Raw genomic sequence first — 22,335 nt, 5'->3', positions numbered from 1 at the left:
TCATCCCCCACATTGCCAACACCTTTATCTCCACCACCACCACTTACACAATCACCACTACCACCACCGTTCCCACTAAAGACAAAAGCTCTGCCTTTCTTTGACTAACACATGCGAATGCAAGCCTGAATAATTTTGTGCACATGTAAAAGCTCATTAAAGCCAGATCTACTGGCATTACCAGTGCTACTTGAACACTGGTGTTGGTAGAGCTGCCTTTCAGATTTCAGGATTTTACATCACAAATTTTTTATCACTACTCTTGAAGAGAGGAAGCAATAAAGTTGTCCAGCTATATGTTCAGACTTCCAAAATTTACTGTAGCAGCCATCTAGTCTCAGTACATTAAAATCTTTGCATATCTACCGCAATATCAATAATTTTTCACAGGAATGGCTGATCTAAGTGGCGCTGTGTAAAAATATGCTCGAAACTGCAACATTTCTTGCTGCTTTCTGTAAAAACTTTAATGTTGTTTGTGTGTTGTTATCACTCTGCAACACAACCATTTTAACACTTATTATCCAACACTTGCAGTTTTAAATTCTAATTCTACAATACCAATTCCTTTAATATTTGATTAAATTACTTAAAGCCTTTTATCTATCTTTGTTGCTTCTAACCAGATGTTTTCTATATAGGACCCCTCCCTCTTGTCCATCCTTACAAATGTCCTGAGTTTATTTCATCTGTTTCTTACATCTGGACTAAACCAGGGAAGGTTGTACTTTTACCAGTAATACTGATACAGGCAAAACTCTTCCATAGCCGCTTACCGTGATCTTTAACTATGTCCCCCACAATATTGGACAAATTGTCCTAATAATAATAGTTTACTGAAACTAATTGCAATTTTTAGTTAGTTAAAAATAATCCTGATTTATTTTTGAATAGTTACTAAATTTGGATTTAAAAAAGAAGCGTGTCATTGAAAAACGTGTCAAGAGTGAACTTTCTTATCCCATTTTTCCATAACAAATATAAAAATATTTTACAACTCGATCAATACAAACGTGTAATCAATCAAGTAATCTAGATTGAAAGTACTTTACAGGATTATTGCGTCATTCTATTGATAAGGTGCCTATAATTGTTTTACCACTAAAATCCAGTAATTGCACCTATGTCATGAGGTTCACTCAGTTTGGAAAGGGTGTCAGCAATATTCAATTCAGAATCCATTCTGGGAAGTAATTCCATGATTAGGGTTTGGATCTGAGACATGGGTGTTGAAATCCCCTGTCCAAATGCACTGTCGTATGACCTTAAAAAATATTCAGATAGGACACGTGTATTGTTAAATATTCCATCACCAGAGATATTCAGGGGAAATGTGAAATTAGAAAAATATTTGAAGCTGGGTGTCAGCTGGTGGCAGTGAACCAAAGGAAGGGTCATCCTATGTGCTGCACAGGGAAAGATGCAGTTATTATTATCTACATTTGATGGAGAAGATGAGCCGTCTCCATGCGGAGTCGGTACCGTTGAAGCGAGGTTTCCCCATCACTTGCGTCCACATTCCATTTGACTGTGTCGACCCAGTAGTGTCCAGCACAGGAGTTAAGCACAGACGGGCGGCCCGTCAACATAGGTTGCCCTGTTTTCAATAGCTACACCTTCAAGTCTTGCAATGAACGTTTTTCGTTGCATGACCTAAAACAGCTATATTCCCAATGTAAGTTTTTTTTTTTTTTTTTTTTTTTTTAATAGTCGCTCTTAATCATTGGGAACTGTTAAGTGTTGGCCTATAGTTTTATTTTGAGGTGCGGGGACAACAGAGTAGACTTCCTTTCTGATAAATGCGGCCCCAAAGCATAAATAGCGTAGAACAAGAGGGTGCAACTTAGAGCAACATGACAAAGCACAACTTAGAAAAACTTCCAATAACATAACTTGACATAACCCGGTGTAACCCAAATAATTCACAGTAACATACCACAGCACAACTAGAAATAACTTACAATAACACAACATAGGACATCGCAGTACACCTCACACAATCGGACTGCATGACAACACAACACAGTACAACATAGAATTGCATATCCGAGTCTGGCGTTGTATAGCGCAATAGAGCGCTTCGTGTGGTAACATTATTCAGCACAAATATCTCACCACAAGATACTGAGCATAGATTTTGTCCGAGGAAAACATCTCACAACATAGTACAGCACGTCTGCACCTCACAGATTACCCCAGTATGACACTGCATAACACCCCACTGCATAACACAGCATAAGATCACAGTAACCCAGGACTGAATAACGCAGCTCACCGCACCACCGTGGGTCATACCCCGGTAAACAGAGGATAGTCTCCTCTTCTAGGCGCTCTCCACTGCTAGGCCGCAAGGGGATGCAGTGGGGTGACCGCGACGGAAAAGAGCACAGCAAAGGGCTTGAAAGGTAGCACTGATTCGCAATGTTTACTTTTGGACAAACTATTGACCCCCATCTGCACACACCCCTTCTTTCGAGACACATCACAAGTGCAGGACGGGGCCACAGAGGACCCGGGCCCCGGACTGGATGCACAGGGAGTCCCGGCGACGGGAACCGGGTGGCACACCGGGGGTGGGGAACAATAAAATAGGGGTTCACTTACGTGCCGTCAAGAGACAGGACTGATGTCAAGCAGAGCAGGAGGAGGAACCCCAGGGGCACCATCCCGGACATATCGCCAAATCTTCCAGAGGGCCCCCTCTTCTGCACCGCGGGGACCAGGTCTGAGAGAGTCCCCCCGTCTTCCTTTTCTTTCTCCTCGCTCTTTCTCCCCCCTTTCCTACTCCTTTCCACTCTCTTTTTCGTTTTTTATATCTTTATGTGTTCATTCTTCCGCTCTTTCTGTCGCCCTTCGCTCTCTCGAGCTCTTTGTGTCATCCAGTTCTGAATTATGTGAAAGCACCTGCATAACACCCCAATTTATACCAGACACCGGTCACGAACAGGGCTCTTTCATGTTCTCCTGCCGCCACACCTCTGGCCGTGCCCAAATGCCATCAGTAAAGGTTTTTGACTATCCTCTGGCTTTGAAACCTATAAATAGTCACAAAAGCATTCCTGGTTGAACTAGAGCATCATTCCTGGCCTGGGGGGGACCTAGTTCAGTTGTTGCAGTCTCAGCTCGGATGCACAAGACCAGGGGAAATTCCACTGAGATACCTAGAGCAGGCAGACATCTCATGGGATCCTTCCGGCCCCTAAAACCTGTCGCCAGGAGGCAACTCACTCACCTGGACCCCAACTTTGTACCTTCAGCACAACCACAAGAGCAGGCGACTCAACTGAGGGTTCTGTGGTAAAAGGCATCCATCCATTTCTGGTGGAAGTGTTGATGTCAGGCCAGCATCTGCTGTCAGTAGCCCCACCTGTGGTTTCTCCACCGCATTCTAGAACAACCTCCAAAAACTGTGATAGTGTGGTGGTGTCCTTTACCGGTGGTGCGGGTGCCCTACTGTGGTATTCCTTGTGTTCGTGCAGGCTGGGAATATCAAATTAGAGAGCCTGAAGATCCAGCTCAACATTTTTTGTTTTGGACAGCTACATGGACATGGAGTGAAGTTAACATCTTGAAATACTACAGGGATGGGAAGGTCTTTAGATCATAAAAGTTCTATAGAAAGCGGTGGTGGTAGTTGGAGTAGTGTCATGGCCTCGTGCTATGGGAGAATCTTGGTCGCAAAAGGAACAACATCTCAACCTACTGATGGTGATGTTGTAATGCCGGTTGGAGGAGTGGTGGCCTGGATTGGAGCAAATGTGGGGACTGATTATAATGGTCCTTCTTCAGCTCTAAGTGGACACATGCATTTGTGGTTAGCTGGCTCCCATGATGATGGTGAAAAAAGATCTTACCGTCTCACTAGAGTGGAGTGAGCCTCCTGAAATGTTGTCATGGAGGGATGTTGATCTTCGTGACCTTTGTTGATACCTGCAGGGTGTGGGCTTCTTCCTTCCTTTGAAGTGCCTTCTCTGTCACTGCTGGTTGCTTCCTGAGGAAGAGGAGGCTCATGCTAGTGGTTCGGGGTGAAAGGCCAAGCTACTCTTGAAAGTCTAGTTTGCCTCAGAGCTGTAAGATGAGAGGTGGTCTTGGCACTTGGTGCGAGTGTAGCAATTTTGACTTTGTGGTGGTATTGTGTACTTCAGGGTAACCTCATCTTTGATGAGAGTGAACAATTTCTTCAGAATTGGAGGTCAATAACCTTCAAATGGTGCATCTATATTAAGGTTTGAGGACCTCCGATGCTGTGACAAAGAAAATCAAGACCTTCCCCTCATATATTTGGGCCCAAAAAAAATATAGCCTCCCTCTCCTGAAAGGCCTTAGTGTGCAGTGGAACACCCTAGTCTAAAGAGGAGGAATGTAGCCAACCTTCAAAACCCACCTGCAGGTGCAATAAGGGCCAAGCATCGGCATCAGCCTCTTGAATATTAAGCAGGACGCATACCCAGAGGTTTCAGGCGGAGATATGCACCTCTCCATTCAAGATCACTTTTGTAAAGAATAAAAAAAAACTAGAAAAATCCTGTGGAAAAAAAATGTTTAATATTAAGGCAAATACTCTGGACCCTGCTTGTGGAAATCAGCCATTGACATCACAGTTGGTGGCTTTATGGAACCAGTATGTAATTTGTGATGAAGCCAAACAGCAGCGGCTGGAGCTGCAATGGCGCTAACTGGGATCAGATGGGATCTAATGCTTTTAGAAGTTTTCCTGAATCCAGTCTGATACCTGAGGAAGATATGGAGATTATACATCTGCAGGAAGAAGTATCCATTAGCAAAATACACTTTATGACATTTTTGCAAAGCTTTAAGGAAAGGTTGTTGGGAAACTACAAATCCAAGGGAATTACTTAATGGAGGGGCCTGTGGAAGGAGGGCAGAGATATCTTTGTGGTTGCTTGGGGGTCCAGGGAAGCAGCGGACTGTGATATGAAATTGTTGTCAATACGACCCTTAAAATGTTGACCTGACTTTTATATTGTTGCCCTGTATCAGGTAGTTCTTATTACGTGTGCCCATTTATTTTATTTAGAAATGTTCTGCAACTTTTGTCTCCATACCCATTGCCTGCGAAGGGACTCTCAGTCGCTGTCTTGTCTCTCGTCCACCACCACCGCAGTATCTTTGCTTGCAATGATTATTTTACTGGGTCAAATTCTCTCATTTTGCTCTACGAGGTTCTACATTTTGATGTAAAAATAATAAATTACCATATTCCTTAAAGCCAAAGGTGACCTATGGCCAGGGTGATGGATGGCACATGGTGTACTTGCAGGGATGCAGAGGCGGCTCCTTGCAATGGCGGAGGAGGGTCGCCCTGCTGGCAATGGCTCAGAGCCAGCAAATGAAAAATAAAACAATATTTCACTATCGTTTTATTTTTCTGCTCGTGGCTGAGCCCGCCTGTGCTGGGAGGAGTGGGGCGGGCCATGGGAGGGTGGAGTGTGCCTTAATTACGCATGTCTTTTTGGCCATCCATACTAGGCCGGCCACACAGACCTGCGCTGTTATGTTTCTCGAACCCAGGAGCTGGTTAGGGAAACAGCACAGACTGCTTGTACCTGAGCAAGTCTAAACGAGCCCGCTCAGGTCAATCCCTGCGCTGCTCTCATGCTAGGAAATAGCATGAGAGCAGCACAGGCATTGCACAGGGAGTCTTTGATGCAGGGACCGGGAAACAGAGGAGCGCGATGGATGGGGGATGGATGGATGAGTGAAAGTGAAGGCAGGTGAATGGCTCGATAAAAGGGTCAATGGATGAATGAGTGAAAAAGTGGACGGATAAAAGAGTGAAAGGGTGGATGGATTAGTGAATGAAAAGATGGATGGATGAGTGAAAGGGTAAATGGATGGATGGATGGGTCGAAGGGTGGATGGATGAGTGACAGGAAGGATGGCTGTGTGAAAGAATGGATGGATGGATGTGTGAAAGGGAGGGTGGCTGAATGTATGGTTGAATGGAGTGAAAGGGTGGATGAATGGAGTGACACGGTGGATGGATGAGCAAAAGGATGGATGATTGAAAGGATGGAGGTACGTATGGATGGATGGATGAAAGGGGGATGAAAAAGTGAAAGGATGGCTGACTGAGTGAAAGAATGGATGACTGAATGAAAGGATGGATGGATGGGTTTGAAGATGGATGGATAGGTTTGGATATGGATGGGCATGAAGATGGACAGACGGAATGGTGACAGATTGAATGATGAATAAAAGATTCAATGGATGACAGAATGTAAAGGTGAAGTGGTAGATATCAGCAGGTGGACTGAAGGATGAAAGGATGAATGTATAGATTCTTGGATGGAAGAGGCAGGCAAGATCTTCCGGTGTCGCAGTGACTTGCTTCACTTGCTTGGTGCCATAAGATGTTTGGTTCAAAGTGGGGGTTATTTTAATTTTCTGGCTACTCCTTTGTGTGCCGCCCTGATTGTATGTTACAGTATTGGATACGGAAATATCTTTAGATATTAATATTGTGTCCTAAATATAGTTCACAAAAATATCATCACATTCAATGTAGAGTGTGTGATGTTAACTATAATGGAGCAATACCTTGGTGAATGATATTTAAGCCACAATGTTTTTCTCAGACAATATTCTGACAATGGTATTCTGGTACCACACCTCTGAGGGCAGACATTGACTCAAGGACAGAAACTACTAGAGCTAATTACTGGATAGCATCACAGCGTCACCATCAGGCCAAGGAGTGTCATTGTGATGCGGCAAGTAGAGAGGTCAAAGTACAGCTGCCTATGGACGTGTAGGTGAGCGCCCAAAATCTGGATGTGACCATCATAGCCCTCTGGAGGTCCTTTCTTTCAGTCAATACAGCAACAATGACTGCAACTTCGTATCATCGAAGACCCCTGCACACACAGGCTTTCAACAATTAAACATCCATTTTAAAACAATGTGTCATAAACAAGAGTCTGGGACCTCCTTTCTGTTAAAATTTATTTTAATACAGCAGACTAGCGTCAATGTCACAACAATGAAGAACTCACAAGCATAGCCCAAGTTCTTTAGTTTGATATGTAATTAATTTTGGGGTGACCTTCTTTTTTATATATACACCAAGGGCTGCTGGAATTATGCGGCAGGGTTGACTAAATTATGCAGCAAAAAAACCTAAATATGCGGTTCAATGCAGCGCATTTTGTGATAGTATTGCTTTAAAATGTTGTCATTTTTACACTTCTAAACACAGTTTGGGCAAAGATTTCACTTCATTATTAACAGTTTAATACCCAAATACATCAATAAGAAACATAAAGGTGACCAGTCAACCTTTGCAAATGGTCCTGTATTTCGCAACCAGAAGTGGAGCCGCATTCTAAGTAACTTTTGGACTGTTTGCACTAGAAACAATTATTTTTAAACCGACTCTGGAGATTATGCTGTAGATGATGGATTATGTGGCAAATGTATCAAGCAGATAATGATGTGGAAAATCCCACAGGAGCAAAACCCTCACCCCTTCAGCTTATTCTTGCAGCTTTCTGATTTCTACCTTTGTGACGCTTTTTCATTTTTCTCTTTCCCCATTTTTCCTAGTTTGTGTTATTATGGCCGGCAAATTATCTGGTCCTGCAGCTGTGGTTAAAATCAGATTCATGATTATGCTCTTGATATTACTGAACGCAAACTGCGACATGGTATCCTCATCCGCCCCCAACCATGGGGATGCGCTCACACACTCAGGCTCTGATCTTTCAGCATATATTTGCTTTCGATATTCCACGCATGTATCTTCTTCCACCACACAATTCATTGTCCCCGGTGTCTTTCCTGGGCCCTCCTGTACTAACTTCAAGAACTTTTTTGTATCTTTTAATTCAGTTGCCTCCGTCAGATATTCCCAGCACCTCCCCTTATGTGCCATTTTCTGATCTCTGATCAGCTTTTTATATACATTCCTGGTATTCATAAGGCTGTTAGATAGCTCCTTATCATACTCTAACATGAGACTTTTCTCAGCTTTCCTGATCTGAGCCTTTAATTTCCTGCTTTCTCCATTAAACCAGTCATTATCTTTCCACTGGGTCGCCTGGGTCTTTAAACCCTCTCCTCTTGACTTTTAGAACAATGAAACACCTGTTCGACCCCAAGACCACGCTCAGTGGCACCCTCATCTACAGACCACCGGGACCACGCACACAGTTCAGCGAAGACATCACAGACTTCGTCAGCCCCCACGCCATCAATTCCACCGACTACATCCTCCTGGGGGACCTCAACTTCCACCTGGAGGACGACAAGGACTGCAACACCACTGCTCTACTGGACAACCTGGCCAACCTCGGACTCAAGCAACTGGTAACCACCCCCACCCACCACGCCGGCCACACGCTTGACCCAGTCTTCTCATCCAGCAAATACGTCACCTTCAGCCACTCCACCAATCTCCAGTGGACTGACCACAGCTGCGTCCACTTCAGCTTCAGTAAAACGACGACCCACCACGACCCTCAACAAGCCCCCCGCAGGAGCTGGAACAAGATCACCGGCGACCAGCTCACCACCTTTCTCAGCCAGAACCCCCCCACCAGCTCAACGGACCCCAATGAAGCCGCCAACAACCTCACACAGTGGATCGCCAACTGCGCAGACGCCCTCGCACCACTGAAGAAGAACCCCCCCACCAGACGCAGCAGCAAGAAAGCCTCCTGGTTCGCCGACGAGCTCATCACCTCCAAGAAGAACTGCCGCTCCCTGGAGAACACCTGGCGCACCAACCAGACCACAGACAACATGACGGCCCTCAAACACGCCACCCGCAAACACCACCAACTGATCCGCGCCACAAAGAAGACAGCCTTCAAGGAACGACTGGACAACAACACCCACAACAGCAAGGAACTCTTCAGCATCGTCAAAGAGCTCTCCAACCCCGACGCCGGAAACAATGACATCACTCCCTCGCAAGACCTCTGCGACTCCCTCGCAGCCTTCTTCCACGACAAGATCGCCAACATTCACAACAGCTTCGGCCCACCAACCACGAACCCCACCACCGAACCGATGCCCCCCACCGCCACCCTCCGCACCTGGACCCCAGTCAGCACCGAAGACACAACATGCACAATGAACACCATCCACTCCAGATCCCCTACGGACCCCTGCCCACACCACATCTTCAACACGGCCGACCACATCATCGCATCCCACCTCCGTGACATCGTCAACGCCTCCTTCAACACCGCCACCTTCCCGGAGTGCTGGAAACACGCCGAGATCAGTGCCCTGCTGAAGAAACCAACTGCAGACCCCTCCGACCTCAAGAACTACCGCCCCATCTCGCTCCTCCCGTTTCCTGCCAAAGTCATAGAGAAGACCGTCAACAGACAGCTAGCCGCCTTCCTCGAGACCAACGGATCCCTCGACCACTCGCAATCCGGCTTCCGAGCCAACCACAGCACGGAGACCGCCCTCATCGCAGCCACAGACGACATCAGATCCCTAATGGACAATGGGGAAACTGCGGCCCTCATCCTCCTGGACCTCTCCGCAGCGTTCAACACTGTCTGCCACCGCACCCTGGTACAGCGCCTGAACAACACCGGCATCCAGGAGAAGGCCCTGGAGTGGATCACCTCATTCCTCGCCGGAAGAACCCAGAGAGTCCGCCTCCCCCCATTCCGGTCAGCGGCCACCGAAGTCATCTGCGGCGTTCCACAAGGGTCATCGCTCAGCCCCACCCTCTTCAACATCTACATGAGCCCCCTCGCAACCATTGCACGTCAACACAACCTCAAGATCATCACCTACGCCGACGACACCCAGCTGATCCTCTCCCTCACCAGCGACCCGGACGCCGCCAGAGCCAGCCTACACGAAGGGATGAAAGACGTCGCCGAATGGATAGAGAACAGCCGCCTGAAACTGAACTCAGACAAGACGGAGGTCCTCATCCTGGGATCATCACCCTCCGCCTGGGACGACTCCTGGTGGCCCCCGCCCTGGGAGCCACCCCCAAGCCAACGGACCACGCTCGCAACCTAGGCTTCATCCTGGACTCCTCTCTCTCGATGACCAGACAAGCCAACGCCGTCTCGTCTTCATGCTTCAACACCCTGCGCATGCTTCGAAAGATCTTCCGGTGGATCCCCACCGAGACCAGGAAGACGGTCACCCAGGCCCTCGTCACCAGTCGGCTGGACTACGGGAACGCCCTCTACGCCGGCACCGCCGCCAAACTCCAGAAGAAACTCCAACGGATCCAGAACGCCTCAGCACGACTCATCCTGGACATCCCCCGACACAGCCACATCTCCGGACACCTGAGAGACCTGCACTGGCTCCCCGTCAACAAAAGAATCACGTTCCGACTCCTCACCCACGCACACAAGGCCCTCCACGACCTGGGCCCCAAGTTCCTCAACAGCCGCCTGACCTTCCACAAGCCCACCCGCCAGCTCCGCTCCGCCAGCCTCGCTCTCGCCACCGTCCCCCGCATCCGCAGAGCCACCGCCGGAGGAAGATCCTTCTCCTACCTGGCAGCCAAGACATGGAACTCCCTCCCCATCCACCTCCGGACAACGCAAGACCATCTCGCCTTCAGGAAGCAACTCAAGACCTGGCTGTTCGAGCAGTAGCGTCCCCCCACCCCCAGCGCCTTGAGACCCTCCGGGTGAGCAGTGCGCTATACAAATGCCTTTGATTGATTGATTGATTGATTGGCTGATTATATCTTCATACCATCTAATACCCTTGCAGTGGCATTGACCATCTGTTGGACCAGCTAGATGTGCGCTAATTTTTCCATGCATTCCCTAATAATTCTGGTAGTAAGCCATTAAGGGTAATTCGTCTGTATAGGGATTACTCTTTCCCTCTCACTGTTTTCCTTTCTTGTTATCAAGTTTTAAGGGATGATTGTCACTCCCCCCTCCTTGAAGAACCTGGAAACTCCTAAAATTACTTTAAAAAACAGACGTTCGTATATTTATATATATATCTATATATGTATATATATAGTCAATAGGGCAGGCCTGTGTTCCATTCCTAAATGTCCAGTGGGTGGAGCGATCTAGATTGTAATGCCCATTGGTAAAAAATAAGCCCTTAGTGGCCAAATATTTCCGAAGTGTCGCGTCATGTGACATCAACACAGAGGCCGGGAAATTTACAAAGTTTATATTAAATGAGGTTAATATCTCTTTGAACTAGGTATTGTCTTCCTTGGGTCTAACTTATAATTGAAATCTCCTAAGATGATGAGCATGTCTTTGTGATAATTTGTGCACAATGAGTCCATATCGTCCTTATATCTGCCTAATTCAGATCTATATTCTTCCTCTCCCGTCCATGAATACATTCATAACTCCTATCTAGTTAGCTTCGTAAGGAGACTGAGGACTTTTTTAGTATCACTCAGGGGTCTACTTCTAAAATAGTAGTCTGGGACACCTTTAAGGTGGTGATGAGGGGAAGGATTATAAGTTTTGCTAGCTATACTGTAGAAGCAAGCGTTACAGGGAGGAGCTGAAAGGTATAGAGCAGGACATTTTGTTATGTAATACTCAGTATGTGGAGGGGGGACAAGGAGTATTTGAACAACAGGATGAGACAGCTGATGCTGCAGATGGAATCTATATTACAAGCAAGGGTCGCAAAGCGATGGGAGGCAAGCAGACAAGCCCAATTTGAATATGGAGAAAATATGGGAAGATTACTAGCTTGGAAGAGTAAGAGAGAGCAGTCAAGGAATTGGATCAAGGAGTTAGTGGCCAGCTAGTCGGGGGTTAGTCTTATGCCCTCGGAGGCTATAGAAGAGGCCTTCCATTAGTTCTTTTCTGTACTTTACACTGAGGAGAAGGAGGTGCGAGATGAGGAAGTGGGTGAATGGCTGGATATAGATATGCTTCCTCGTCTTATTGAGAGCAAACAGACTTACTTGACCAGACCAATTACAGAGGGAGAAATAAGAGCAGTTCTAAAAGAGTGCAAGAGGGGGAAAGCGTCAGGACCGGATGGTATTCCTGCTGAGTTTTATAAGGCATTGGGTGACTCTATAGTTCCGTTAATTCTTCAATTGTTCTCAGAGATTTTTGAGGAAGGAGTCCCACTGCCTGCTTCTTGGCATGAGGCAACTATCTCTCTTATTTTAAAACCAGGAAAACCCCATTGAGATGTGAGTCCTATCGCCCAATATCATTGTTAAGTAGCGATTATAAGCAGTATGCTAAGATATTGGCAAATAGGTTAAGAGGGGTGATGAGTGATTTGACCCATCCGGACCAGAAAGATTTTATTCGGAATAGATTCTTGTATGAACAAACATTTAATTTAATTGGTGCTATTGATTTAGCTACTACATACCAAGAACCTCTGGCCATTATAGCTCTTGATGCGATGAAGGCTTTTGACAGAGTCAACTGGAGTTATTTGAATATAGTCCATGAACGTAACAATTTGGGTACTAAATTTTGCCAAGCAATCCAACGAATCTACCAGGCGGCATTGGCACGGGTCCTGGTAAATGGGAAGCTAACTGACTCCTTCAGGGTCACTAGGGGCACTAGACAGGGTTGTCCCATCTCTCCCCTGTTGTTCGATTTGTATATAGAGCCCTTGGCTAGAAGGATTAGACAGGATTCTAGAATTTCCCCCTTTAGTAGTAAAGGGTGGGTGAAGAAAGTTGCTCTGTTTGCCGATGATCTTTTAGTCTATACCTCGAATTTATCTACAGCCTTACCCACTTTATTGGATATCACTGAGGAATTTGAAAAGATCTCCGGCTATCACATTAACCCTGAAAAAACGGAGACAATGGTATGGAATTTGAAGGCTGACAATTGGCGTACTACTAATTCAATGAGGTATTTAGGGATATCAATTGTGCAGGATCTGGAACGAATACCGGCGGTCAACATGAGGTATGTTGTAACAGACTGTAGTAAGCTAATGATAGGCTGGCTACACCTCCCCCTCACAATCATTGGGAGGGTCAATTTGGTCAAAATGATAATCGTGCCTAAGTTGGACTTCCTTTGCAATTCTATCCCACTACAAATGGACAAAAAACTTTTGGACATCCTTCAACAGAAAATAAACTCCTTTATTTGGGCGCAAAAGGGTCCCAGGATCGCATGGAAGAAATTGCACAGAAGAAAAGAGTAGGGGGGCATTACTGTTCCTGACATTCATTACTATGCATGGGCGCTTCATCTTAAGAATGTTAGAATGTTATTCTCCTCCCCGGATCACTCAGCGATCGGAAAGATGTTTAGCTCTATGGCAGCTACTAAAAAAGGCGCAGCAAAATACTTTATATATAAGTTCAGTGATCCAAAATTCTTCAAGAAAGTAAGATTGAAAATACTGCAGGATGCAACTAAAGCTTGGTTCAAGTTGCGGCAAGTGACAAAAATAGACTATTATAGTCAATGGGCTCCGGTTTGGGACTCCCTGGAAACCCCCGAGTGTTTAACAGATGTATTGGTTTTGCCTCTTAAAAAGGCAGCGATTGAATTTTGGGGGGACTTAGTCAGGGATGGTTTTCTATTGTCTTGGGAAGAACTCACGGAGCAGACAGGAAGGAATCTTTCAAGATTGAAGTACATTCAACTAAGGAATTGGACACAAAGGGCAATAGTTAGTCTGGGGTCTGTAAATCAGTTAGAGGATGATTTAATTAAGAGTCATTGGAGATTAAAAAGGTTTCAAGTTGGTATTGGGGTATCTTGGATACCCTGGATGGAGACTTTAAGTTGCCTGTCTCCCTTTGGGGGGGAGAGATGCCTCCGGACCATGTACAAGCATGGTGGGGGTCATCTATGCGAATGGTATTTAAGGCAATTAAACCAGTATCTCTAAGGCGGAATCACCTTTTCACGTTGCATAGGGTTTTTTCTCCCCTGGTAAACTAAGATGAGAGGGGGAGAGGAAGTTAATTGTGCTAAATGTGGCTTACCTAGTGCGTCCGACATTCATATGTTCTTAGAATGTCCAGCAGTATATTGCTTTTGAGGAAAAGTATGTGAAACGATCTCTAGTATTGTAAAGCAACACATTTCACCGTCTCTTCCTTTAGTTATTTTTAGGTATATTGGAGGAGGGGGAAGTAAGCAGCAGAGCAGTAAAGACAGTGCTGTTTTATGAAATACTTTTGGCTAGGAGGGAAATCTGTCGGAAACAGGTATCTGTGTCTTCCCCTTCATATAAAGACTGGCTTGATGCCATGGTCGCTATACCAAAATTGGACAAAGAGGCGAATAAATCAAATAAGGACAAGAAAGTAAAAATATTGTCACGTTTGCTGGAAGGGAGGGTCACAGGAGAGTAATATACGATTGGAGTTTATGTCCTATGATTAGGAGCTTGATCACTCTCTACCTCTGATGCAGACCCTGTGTCAAGGTTTAAGTGAGAGAGATCTGAGTTCCCTGGCATTAGTCAGCTCCATGTGCAAGAGGTTTTGGTTAAGGGGTATGGAGTTGATAGGGAGCCAGAGGTGTTTGAGGACAAAAAAATAAAGAAAAAAGAGATAAAAATAAAATAAAATAATAACTCCTATCTGGGCTATGGAGATGCACTCTACAGGCCATTAGCCAATTACATTTCACTTCAATAGGTGATACATTCCTTGCTATTGTAGTGGAGAACAATCTTATTGCTTCCGGAGGGGTATTGCTTCCGGAGGGGTGCCCCTGCAGGCTCCTCTTAGCGGCTTGTGTACCTGTACAAACCCATCAATTGAAAGAGTTTTATCACACAACGTTTCTCCCAAACAAACAAGCTCATGTTGGTTTATTAACTCCTTAAAGCTTTCTAAATGTGATATTTTCGCAAACCCATTTATATTCCATGTCAATACCCCTCCTGCTGTGCGACCAATTGTTTTGCTAATCTATAACACTCATCCATCCTTCTTCTTCAGGGCCAAAGGAGGAGAGCACCACATAGCTATTCCCATAACTCATATACCTCCCGGTACCTACTATCCCATATCGGGGTATTATTATTTTAAGGTCTTCGTTTTCTCTTTGGCCCTGATGAATCAGTCTAACTTGCATTGGCCCCAGTCCAGCATGATACCCCAGGAAGGGCTTATTCAGCTGGCCATGTTGAGAAATTTCTGTTTCTGGCACAAACTGGATCCATTCTTTTAGCATCTATTTTTCAGCATTTATAAGCACTGTCTTAAACAGCTCTGAGTAAAGAAGTACCTTTGTTATCTCATTCCCATTAATGTTCTTCGTAAACCTTACATGCCTAAGGTGCTTTGACCCAATTGATTTCAATCTGGAGCATTTTGAGAAAGAGAAAAGTAGTTGGGCTCAATTTAGGGGGACACACTTTTTAACTCTCTTTCCTTCCCTTTCATTTTGACACGGTTCAAGATAGATCCCCAAAATACTCCAATCTCCACTCTTTGATACTGTAGGCATCACCTTACTTTCACACCTGCTCACTTTATCTCTCCCTTTCGGTGCCCATCCTCCCCACCTTTGCTCCTTTAAAACTCCCTCCCCCGCCCTGTGTATAATCGGTTGCCCCGGTCAACATAGAAATGAAGGGCCAGATTTACAAGGCCCTACCACCACCGGAGCATCACTTTTTGTGATGCTGTGCAGTGCACCAAATTTACAAGGTGGAGCTAAGCCACTTTTTGTGGCTTAACGACACCTTGTAAATATGGGCCCTCGGAAGCAGTTTTCTGCGTCAGAGGGGCATGCAATGGGTGTTACTGTGGGCGTTCAATTGCAGCACTCATTGCTTTTGACATATCCCCAGATTTACAAGAAGGCATAAATCTGTGGCAGTGCCAAAAACTAACACCACCCCAGGGGTAGCGTTGGCATGGCACAACGAGGAGGAATACTATTATTCTTCCTCAGTTTTGCTTTTTCCATGTGTGCTGCATTTTACAGCACACATGGAAAAAGCAAAAGACCATAAATGAATGTTTATGGGCAGGAAGGTGTCCCTTCCTGCACATAAACAATTATTCAAAAATGATGATTTGCTACTTCTCTGTGTGCTGCATTTTGCAGCACACATAGAAGTGCCAAATCACAATTTTAGATTGTTTATGTGCAGGAAGGAACACCTTACTGCACATAAACAATCAGTACGCTCTATGCAGACACCCTTGCATTATGGTGCAAGGTGCCTGCATTGGCAGCTAAATTTAGCACCGTGCAGGGGGTGCGCTGTATTTTAGTAAATAGGGTGCATCCCTGCATTTCTAAAGTGACGCAGTGCTGCAAAATTTGGCGCATCACCGCACTGTGCCACTTTTTTGTGAATCTGGCCCAAAGTCATTTTTATGTGAGGCATGTGATTATTGTCAATCAACGTGTATTTGTTTAGTGCTCCCAGGTCTAGACACAGAACTTAATGGCCGTATGGATCTGCCTTATGCGTGAAAAGGTTACTTTTTCACTACAGCCCTCTGTATTTGTGCAAACATTAAAAGGGAAATCCTGAAATCTGAGGGGCAAAGTACTGCGCACAGTATTGGAGAGATTAACTGGAGAAGAGGCAGTCTTTCATTGTTTGCAACTTTTAGATGGAGGAAGGTGAAAAACACTGCCATGACAGCAAGCAAATTTGTTTTCTACTTTCCGTTTTTGGATTCACTCATGTTTTATAAGCTCCTCACTTATAATAACGTTTTCACTAACGTTTATTTCAGAACACGCCTACTACATTCTTTCTTCCAGAAAAGTGACTACTCAATGGCTTTAGTACCTTTAATGGCCTCCTCTAATGTGACATCACCTATTACTAATAACTGTTCTTGAATTTTCTGAAAATTTGTCTTTCAGGCTGTTCTACTGATGCCCCACAAATACAAGAATTCCCCAAGCGCCTAAGAACTGTTCAAAGGTCCTAAAAGTACTTACTGGCTTTCCGCGCACAGATATAAAATGAATATCTTTCAGATCTCCGCTGAAGCTACATTTAAACCTTTTTTCAAACCCGGATATGACTTCATCAGATTCGTTCAGATCTCCTGTACCTTAAAGGAAGCTTACCAGAGAGTTCTTGGCATCCAGAACCCCTATCAATGTAACTGCAACAAATGCTTTTCTGTCAACCAAATGCCAATCTTTCTGCCTCAACAGCCACTATATGTGTTCCACTGTCCACCTTTCCAAAGGAAATGGAGGCTCATCCGTGCACTGCACATTTTTGTGGTGAACTGACAATGCAACTACTTGTTGCACTGTAGTGCTATCACTGCTCTATTATCACTTTGGGAGGGTAATATCAGACACCAAACAGACTGCAGCTCCATCAGTTTATGTGTATTCCAGTCTTAATATATGTAGCATGCATATATTTTCACAATGGCTAAATATGACACTTACACACACATAAATCACGTGCAAAGCTGCAGCAGTGCTACCTATAATGAAATGTACATGTGACTGCATAAGTGCAGAGGTTCTTTAGTTATTATTGTGTGAGTATTGCAGAATATAGAATTCAGCTCTTTAAAATGGCATTCATGTTTGTGGTTGGTTGTGGAAATACAGTAATCCTAAAGTGATCATATATTTTTGAATGTACAGTTATTGCATGAGCCTCTCAGGGATAGTGGTAATAGCGTAGGTAATGCTGCTGGTGGCTGGGGTGGTGTGTCAAGGTGGTAATACTGATGTGATAATGGTGAAAGTATTGATGTTCGTAGAACTGGTGGTGGTAACGATGGCAATGATAATGGTTGTATTGTTGTGGCTGTGGTGGTGGTAGTAAATGTGGTGGTGGTAATGGCTTCCAAATGAAACCTGACAAAAACATTATAAAAAAACGACTCTAGTAAAAATAAAATATAAAAAATACATTGCTTTATGTTTATTATGAATGTATGAATAAAGAGTCTAATTTGGATTTTGGCGGAGGAGTTACTCCGTCACAACCGTGATGGATATCCCTTCCGCTGAAACCAGAGGAAACAATGGAACTTAGATTTTGGCGGAAAAATCTAAATATCATCCCCAGTATTTATCATCTATTAGGGGTATTGTTCCGATGTAAAATAGACCATTATGTATTCCAGTGCAAGCACAACAAAGAGGGCAGGTTGATACACCGAACATCTACGAGTATGATGAAAAAGAGTGGTACTCCTCTGGGCAGAGCCAAAACCAATTCTATGTATAATTGAGAAATAAAGATTTCCTTTAAGAAAACACTCAATCAAGGCAATCATGAAAGCCTTAATGTCAACCATTAGTGGTGTGTTTTGATGTTATGTATGAAGCTTGGGGATCTGATCCAGACTTAAGGAGGAAATACATGGCAGCATCTTGTCCTTGGAGCGATATGCGAATGGAGTGTGAGAAAAGCAACATATTCAATCCATAATGACTTATATCCTAAGAAGAAGTTGATCCTGGATTTTGCTAACTGGATTTTATACATTTTCTGAAATCTAGATGGCCATTAATAATTCTTATTTTTTTTTGGAAGCATGCGTCAGAACCATGTCTTTGGAGAGGGAGCTTACTCCATTTTGTTGCTTTTTAAAAAAAAAGAAAGAATAGTCACGAGCAGATTAATTTTGCATCTCAGGTTTTACCTTTGAGGCTAGAGTGTGGTTTTGATTGCAAGAAGTTAGGTCCTATCCCATGGATTGTCTGGTGTGTTTGATGGCCAAGGTATTGTGGTCTTATCTGCTCTGATGTAGAATTTGTCTAGTTGCTGCATTCAGGATTTGTAGTAGCTTGTCTTTTCGTTTAAAAAAAACTTCAGGTGTGGAGGCCATTAACCTAATCAAGACATGACAAAACCAAAGGAGTGATTTAGAGTTTTTAGAGTTTGCCGGATAGGTACCTAGGTGGCTGGTGGGGTTCCATGTCTGTCAAACTGACCATCCGTGAGCGCTATTTTGAGTAAAGTGAACACTCATGTTTCTGACAGTGGTGCCCCCAGTGGCTCTGCCAGCAGAAGCCATATGCTGGCGGCCCTACGGAGTTGGGGCCAATGGTGTAGTGCAACTGACCGTCCACTCTGCTTGTTGTGGACAGTCTGATATATTTTTTCAGGGTGTTGAACTGGAAGAATAGAAAACATTTGTATTTGTAAAACAAAAAGGTTTGTAAGTGGTTGCCTGAAAATTGGCAGCTGCTCAACAAACCTTCAGTGCCTTGAATGAAACCAAAGTGGTGGTGGTTCATCTGATGGCACCTAGATCTCTGTAGAGCCAGCAGAAACAGCAAAATATGGCAGAAGGTAGTCTGGCCACGGTAGAGGGAGTATTCATCTACATACTCTAAATGAGGACCAAAGTGTATTTTTGCCTTGATACTGTGCAATAGGCATAAATAGGGGAATGCACATTTTACCATTCTCATCGTCAATAAAGCATCACTTACCATTTATTATCTTGTTTTAGGGTGAGAGGATGAAGTCCATGAAAACACCAAGTTTCCTCGCAAACTCGGGTCTGGTTGGTGGTCATAATTTTGATATATTTCACAGGCAATTCCATTTTAATGAGTTAAATGTAAGATGGTCTGCTGTCAACTGGCATTCAGTGATGCATGTTCTTAAAGTCCAACGGTTTGTCAAGTTTTAAGGTGATCTAGGTATTTTCGGGAAAGTTGGCTGCTCAAGTCAAGAAGTGGCGACAAATGTACAATAAAGAGGAGAGAGGAGATTGCTGAGGCTTGCCAACCAATACTCTACAGGGAAATGGCTGCCAGCAGAATGGGGAGAGTGTGATGATTTGGGCTGTCGGTGATGTGAGAGTGTGAATTTTCTAATGTTCATTAATGATTTTCATACTAAGATGTTTAATGAATTAACGTGTAAAACAAGTCATTTTTTTTAAATGATTGTTAGTGTTTGTTTTCTGTTCCTAACTGAGCATTATCCTAACTAAATATGATGTTTTTTTTCCATAATTCAAAGTTCACATAAAAGTGTTTTCGAAGTTTGAGTTGATGTGTCCATAGCTACCCCTAGTGGGTTGCTGCATTATGTCTTACAAGGTCATGCCGAGCATTGCATAGGTTGAAATGTTCTATTGTTTGAGAATGTTACTAATATTTGGTCTTTCCTCGAGGATGGAAGTAAAGAGAAACTGTAAAAGTTTCTTACTGAGATAAGGCATTTGAGAGGCGATGAAACAATGGAGCTACAGATGAGACAGAAGAGGAAACAATACTATTGAATAAAATGTTTTAGTTATTGTAGAATTGTTGTGTTTTAGGTCATCAATTTAGTTGTTTATTGGCTGAAGCGTGACCACCCCATAGACCACCCCATAGATTGACCAATCATAAGCTTATTAGGATTTAGTATAACAACTGATGGTGGGCAGAAGGAGGAGAGAGATTCCATGTTAGAGACTTGAGAGAGGGATTCCGATGGTTCGAGTCTTGGCTGAATGGGTTTAGCTGTTGTTAGGCCGAAATCTTCTGATGACATAACTGATGATGTCCCCTTGCTGAAGCAAGCTAGTAGCTGTTTATTATTGGTAAAGTTTGTCATTGTAGTGTATAATGTGTCTCTTTTGCTTTTCAGGTACCAGATGCAATTAATAATTAAATCGCTGCACATTAATAAAAAAATTTTATTAATCAAGTTAGAGAGTTTTTCTAAATTTGTGTTACAAAATTCTTTTCACATGAAGCCCAACATGTTGATGCTAATTTGTGGTTAGTGAGGGAACTAATTTGAAATACTCATGACATATTTTGAGATCACTTGAATGCTGAACTAATGTATACTTTGCCATTATTACTGGATTTTGTATTATTAATAAGTGTGATTCTTTTGGAGATAATTTGTTTGGTTGTCTTAATCAATTTGAGATATATAAGAAGCTTTAATCAATCGCTATTGATCCTATATGCCTAACATTTGTGTTTGAGAGTTATTTTTGTGACATTAGCATTGTTAATCTAGGGAAATAAATTCTATAATTCTTCTTAAGAAACTGGTGTGGTTATTGAGTGAGGTTTAGTATTATAGATTGTGTGACTTTTGCTGATGCTCACATCGCTCGTTGATGACATCCCCTCAAACCTATGTCGCTTCGATCCATCGTCCTCTAGCGAAGAATCCACTATTCATTGCAAATAATAGCTAGGATTCCGTGGTGCTACAGCAGTGAGGTAAGATATTTTTCAGTTGAGGACCATTCCCTGAATTCCTGTGTCACACAGTCTTTGCTCCAGACATTGGTGATTTGTAGTTGAATGCTGATGACAGGTGAAGAAGAAATAGTGCTGAAAACCATTACAGTGTTCTTGAGGTCATTCCAGAATGAGATCAACCCTAATTCTGACTAGAATCATGTCTACTGTCCTAGAAGAATTTGCCTTGTTCAGTGACTCTGGATATCTGAAATGTGCCCACCCGTTCTAGTAGCTTACCTAAGAACAGTTGTATGTATTAGGCTGTCAGTTTCAGGTCTGATTCATCAAGTCCCTGCTTTTGAGTGTGGATTTAAAAGACATGGGTTTGAGGTCACTCTGGACATCTTCCTTTGCAAGAGGGTAAGTAATGATCTGCTGGTTTGACAGAAGACATCTCTTGGACAATATTTTTATATAATTTCTGAAGGTCAGTGGCTTTGAAGATTCTGCCATGCTTATAGTTTTGTTAGTTCACTAGATACTTTTATCATGTTATGATCGAAGGTGAACAGTGTAGATTGTGTTGTGTCTGTATTAAGATTTAATGAGGTTTGCCGTGGATGGGTATGTTACTTACTGTTCTTCAGAGAAAGTTGTCTACAAGCTTATCTGCTTTTTTGGTCGAGCCTACTTGACAGCACATGCACTGTCTGTTGTGAGGCATATTGTGGCTTACCAAGGACATAGATTTGGTTTTGGATTTGCAGAGTTGAAATTGGCCAGGGAAGGCCCTAGCAGCTTGCAATGGGTTTGCAATTCCATGCACAAGAAACTTGTGGCTCATTTGTGGTTCCCAGCCAGGACTTGCGAATCCAGCACAGGGATCTGTAAATCCCACTTCAAATTTACATGGAGGGTGACCTGGGGTGAAGCCTGAGAGCGATCATCCTGCCCAGTTATGTGCCCTTTCAGTTTTAGTTTCTGGACGTGAGGAATACGTTTCCCAGCCTTGTAATGGCAGCTCAATGCTTTACTTGAAGTTGCTGTCAAATATTAATGTTATTCAGGTTTGACGGATCTGTTGATGGCAATCTTGAGAAAAGGCTCCCTCAGCTCATCAGATTTCAGCATTTTTTGAATTTTTGGATCAGTGGATGCTTGTTACACTATAAAATAACACAGAGGATGTCACTTTTGTTGCTCACTGTAGCCACGCTGCACGGCATCACTAATGCAAAGCAAATATGTCTCAAAGGCAAGACCTCCTGGTTTTGCCAGAGCT

The 22,335-nt window shown here is 43.8% G+C and overlaps 1 protein-coding gene across 1 annotated transcript in view; it reads right to left on the bottom strand.

The window, feature by feature from the left end:
* LOC138246827 (alpha-2-macroglobulin-like protein 1) overlaps positions 1–2,918 on the bottom strand; it is a 262,402-nt gene extending 259,484 nt beyond the window's left edge. The window contains exon 1 of the mRNA XM_069201584.1: positions 2,605–2,918. Within this exon, the coding sequence (XP_069057685.1) occupies positions 2,605–2,675 (71 nt within the window). The 5' untranslated portion in view covers positions 2,676–2,918. The remainder of the gene's footprint in view (positions 1–2,604) is intronic.
* Between the last annotated feature and the right edge of the window lie 19,417 nt (positions 2,919–22,335).

This window comes from Pleurodeles waltl, chromosome 7, assembly GCF_031143425.1.
Source record: "Pleurodeles waltl isolate 20211129_DDA chromosome 7, aPleWal1.hap1.20221129, whole genome shotgun sequence".
NCBI classification, from domain to species: Eukaryota; Metazoa; Chordata; class Amphibia; order Caudata; family Salamandridae; genus Pleurodeles; species Pleurodeles waltl.
Note: the sequence above shows the minus strand (reverse complement) of the source record. Positions and strands in the feature narration are given on the sequence as shown.